The sequence below is a fragment of the Lipotes vexillifer genome, unplaced genomic scaffold, assembly GCF_000442215.2.
Source record: "Lipotes vexillifer unplaced genomic scaffold, Lipotes_vexillifer_v1.1 scaffold253, whole genome shotgun sequence".
NCBI lineage: Eukaryota > Metazoa > Chordata > Mammalia > Artiodactyla > Lipotidae > Lipotes > Lipotes vexillifer.
In genome coordinates, this window is record NW_006780322.1 from 3,488,543 (window position 1) to 3,491,547 (window position 3,005).

At 51.2% G+C, this 3,005-nt stretch overlaps 1 protein-coding gene across 1 annotated transcript; it reads right to left on the reverse strand.

The window, feature by feature from the left end:
• Positions 1–1,412: 1,412 nt before the first annotated feature.
• Positions 1,413–2,999, reverse strand: PCBP1 (poly(rC) binding protein 1). The gene has a single exon (XM_007453411.1). It carries the CDS (start codon positions 2,863–2,865, stop codon positions 1,795–1,797), a length of 1,071 nt encoding a protein of 356 aa, XP_007453473.1. The 5' UTR covers positions 2,866–2,999; the 3' UTR covers positions 1,413–1,794.
• Positions 3,000–3,005: the final 6 nt, after the last annotated feature.

A 3,005-nucleotide genomic window follows, 5' to 3' on the forward strand; every position in this document is an offset into this window, starting at 1 on the left:
CAAGCCCAGATGTGTACTTCAACACCTCCATTTTATACAGAACTTAATTTGCCCAAGGCCACAGTGGCAGAATTCAAATTTAAATTCAGGTTTAACTCCAGGACTTGGGCTCCCTTCAGGGACTAACTGCCTGACTCCGCAGTGGGTGTAAAGCACATGGTAAACGCCAATCTTACCTCCAGGGACCCTCGGAACGAGGTCTGTACCTCCAAAAAAAAAGCAGATGCCCTGTGGAGAAAAAAACCTCAACAAATATTTATGGTGGCCAATACTCCCCTCCCACAGGAATTTCTGCTGTTGATCTCCCACAGTGCCTGGTTTGAACAACACTCTGGCACCTAATCATCTATTGTCCTAATCTGCTGTTTCTAGTGTTTTTGCCTAATGGTGGAAAAATCTTCTTCTCTCATCAGTTTCAGCGTAGACCCACTGGCTGACATGAGGCTGCTAGGCCTTTACAGCAAGATCTTCTTACTCCACTGGTGAAGAGAATCAGTGGCACTCACATCTAAGGACCTTTTGGAGTTTTGCTGAAAATGCAGTCTTCTGATTAGATTTGGGGTGGGACCCAGGAATCTGCATTTTTTTAACACTTAGGTCATTCTTAGGCGGTTGTCAATGATCAGCCTACATTCCTGCCTGTGTGGACTGCCCCATTTAGGCAGAATTATTTCCTGGTACAATGATTTCTCTAAACATTGCACACAGCAGGAGAATTAGAAGCTGGCCTCCTTTGTTTCTGGGTAGCCACTTGGCAGGTGTAATAACATCCTCTTGACAGGCCGCTTGCCACAGGTGCATGCGCGACACATGCGCCCCGCTGCTACCATCCCCCATTCAGTCTTGCTGCCCAACCAAGCCCACTATCCCTACCACCACCCTGTAGCAGCTACCCTCTCCCAAGCCCTTAGACCCACCCAGCCCCTTTCCCTTCCCCCACCTCAGCCCCTCCCTTCCCCCCCAGCCCAGCCCTTCCCTCCCCCACCTCTTCTCTGGGTCCCCCAGGCTCCTCCCACCTCAGAACGTTTTTTGTTCCTGACTATGAGTTTTGCACGTGAGATTGAGGGCGGGGCTGGTGGGACTAGAGGACACACTACCATTCATCAGAGGTCCTACCGAGTGGGCATACTTTTCCCATCTGAGAAACCCCTTATGTTTTCTACCAGAGAAATGGGCAGAGGCCTCTCTCTGGAACCTGGCTGGAGGGATGTCACTCTCCAAGAGACCCCCACTGTCTCTGCAAACGTCCCAAAGCAGGCCCAGCCTGCCGTGTTCCTTTGTTGGGATGGAAAGGGAATGGAATCTTACCAGTAAGGTGAAAAGGGCTGGAGAAAATACCAGGGACGGGCCCACCCTTCTCCCTACAAAAGCTTAACACTAGAAGGGAAGGAAAGAAATGCACCAACAAAGAGTTTAAGATAGTAGTTCCCAGCTTTTTCAAATATGAAGCATTTTTTAACCAATCCACTTTTTAATTTTTAAATTCTTGACATTACAGAACTAAACTGAAATTTATTAACATTCCACTCTTACATTTCTTATCGACAAACAGAAATAAAATTCATGACCCAAAAACCCAAAACTAAAAACAGGGAAAAGCTTATAAAACTAAATATGGATCCCAGCATTAACAGCTGAACAGAGAATGTGATTTTTAAATTCTTAGTGGATGATAAAGTTGTGTAGAAACTGAACACTTACAAATTATTTAAAACCTGGAATCACTGACCAGAAATTACACAGTTGGATCATGGGAAAACAGCAGAAAGGGGTTATGAGGGAACCTACACTGTTCTAGCTGCACCCCATGCCCTTCTCAGAGGAAAGCCTGGCATTGATTAGATACTGGGCCAGACTAATACTGGCAGCAGAACCAGTGATAGTAACCTGCCTACCAGAAGAGCCTTCCACTGGGTTAGCAATTTTGATCTGGGCCCCGGACATCTGGCGGATCTCATTAATGTTGGCGCCTTGGCGCCCGATTATGCAGCCAATTAAGTTATTTGGAATGGTGAGTTCATGGGTAGTTTGAGTAGATGCATCCAAACTTGCCCAATAGCCTTTCACCTCTGGAGAGCTGGAGTCAATTCCGGCGAATCCGGTCCCGCCGTGCATCATGGCAAAGTGAGACTGTTGTCTTGCCACCTGGTTCAGCTTGGCCAGATCGAGCGGAGAAATGGTGTGTTGTCCTTGAATCGAGTAGGCATCTAGAGGTGGTCCCTCCAGGTCATGGGTGGCATGAGGGTAGCCAGCAGCGTCGCTGCACCGATCTTGACCGCCCGCGCAGATCACTGGAGAGCTGGCCGGCATGGGCTGGTACGGAATGGTCATGACTCTCCCTTGCGGAGACTGGGAGAGCGTCTCCAGCATGACCAGGCAGATCTGCTTGACACACTCGGTGACAGACTGCGGCACGCCAGCAATGGTGATGGCCCGCTCGGTGGAGTTGGGCAGCATATCCCCCGCCACCTGGACCTGGGCCCCCGTACTCTCGCGGATCTCTTTGATCTTACACCCGCCTTTCCCAATCAGGGAGCCGCACTGGGTGGCCGGCACCACCAGCCTCAGGGTGACCGGGGGCCTGCTGGCCGCCGTGCTGTTGGTCATGGAGCTGTTGATATCTTCTTCCAGCTTGTCGATGATCATAGCGAAGGCCTTAAAGATGGCATTGGTGGGGCCGGTCAGAGTGATGATTCTCTCCGGGCAATTCCCCTCCGAGATGTTGATCCGCGCGCCACTCTCCTCGCGGATCCTCTTAACCGACTCCCCTTTCTTCCCAATGATGCTTCCTACTTCCTTTCCGTGCATAAGCAGCCGAATGGTGAGAGTCACATTTAGTCCACTTTCAGTCACACCGGCATCCATGGCGAGCGGCGGGCGGCGTTCGGGGGAGTTGGGCTCGTTACGTGGTCAAGTCTTTGGTGGCTGGCTGGGGGAGGGGAGGTGTAGGCCCAAAACTGCCGGCGCGAGGCGAGCGAGGGCCGCGGGAGCGAGCGGGCGCGGGC

What these genes read in the sequence shown, in the direction of transcription:
- PCBP1 (XM_007453411.1), bottom strand. Translation starts at nt 2,865, where the DNA reads ATGGATGCCGGTGTGACTGAAAGTGGACTAAATGTGACTCTCACCATT.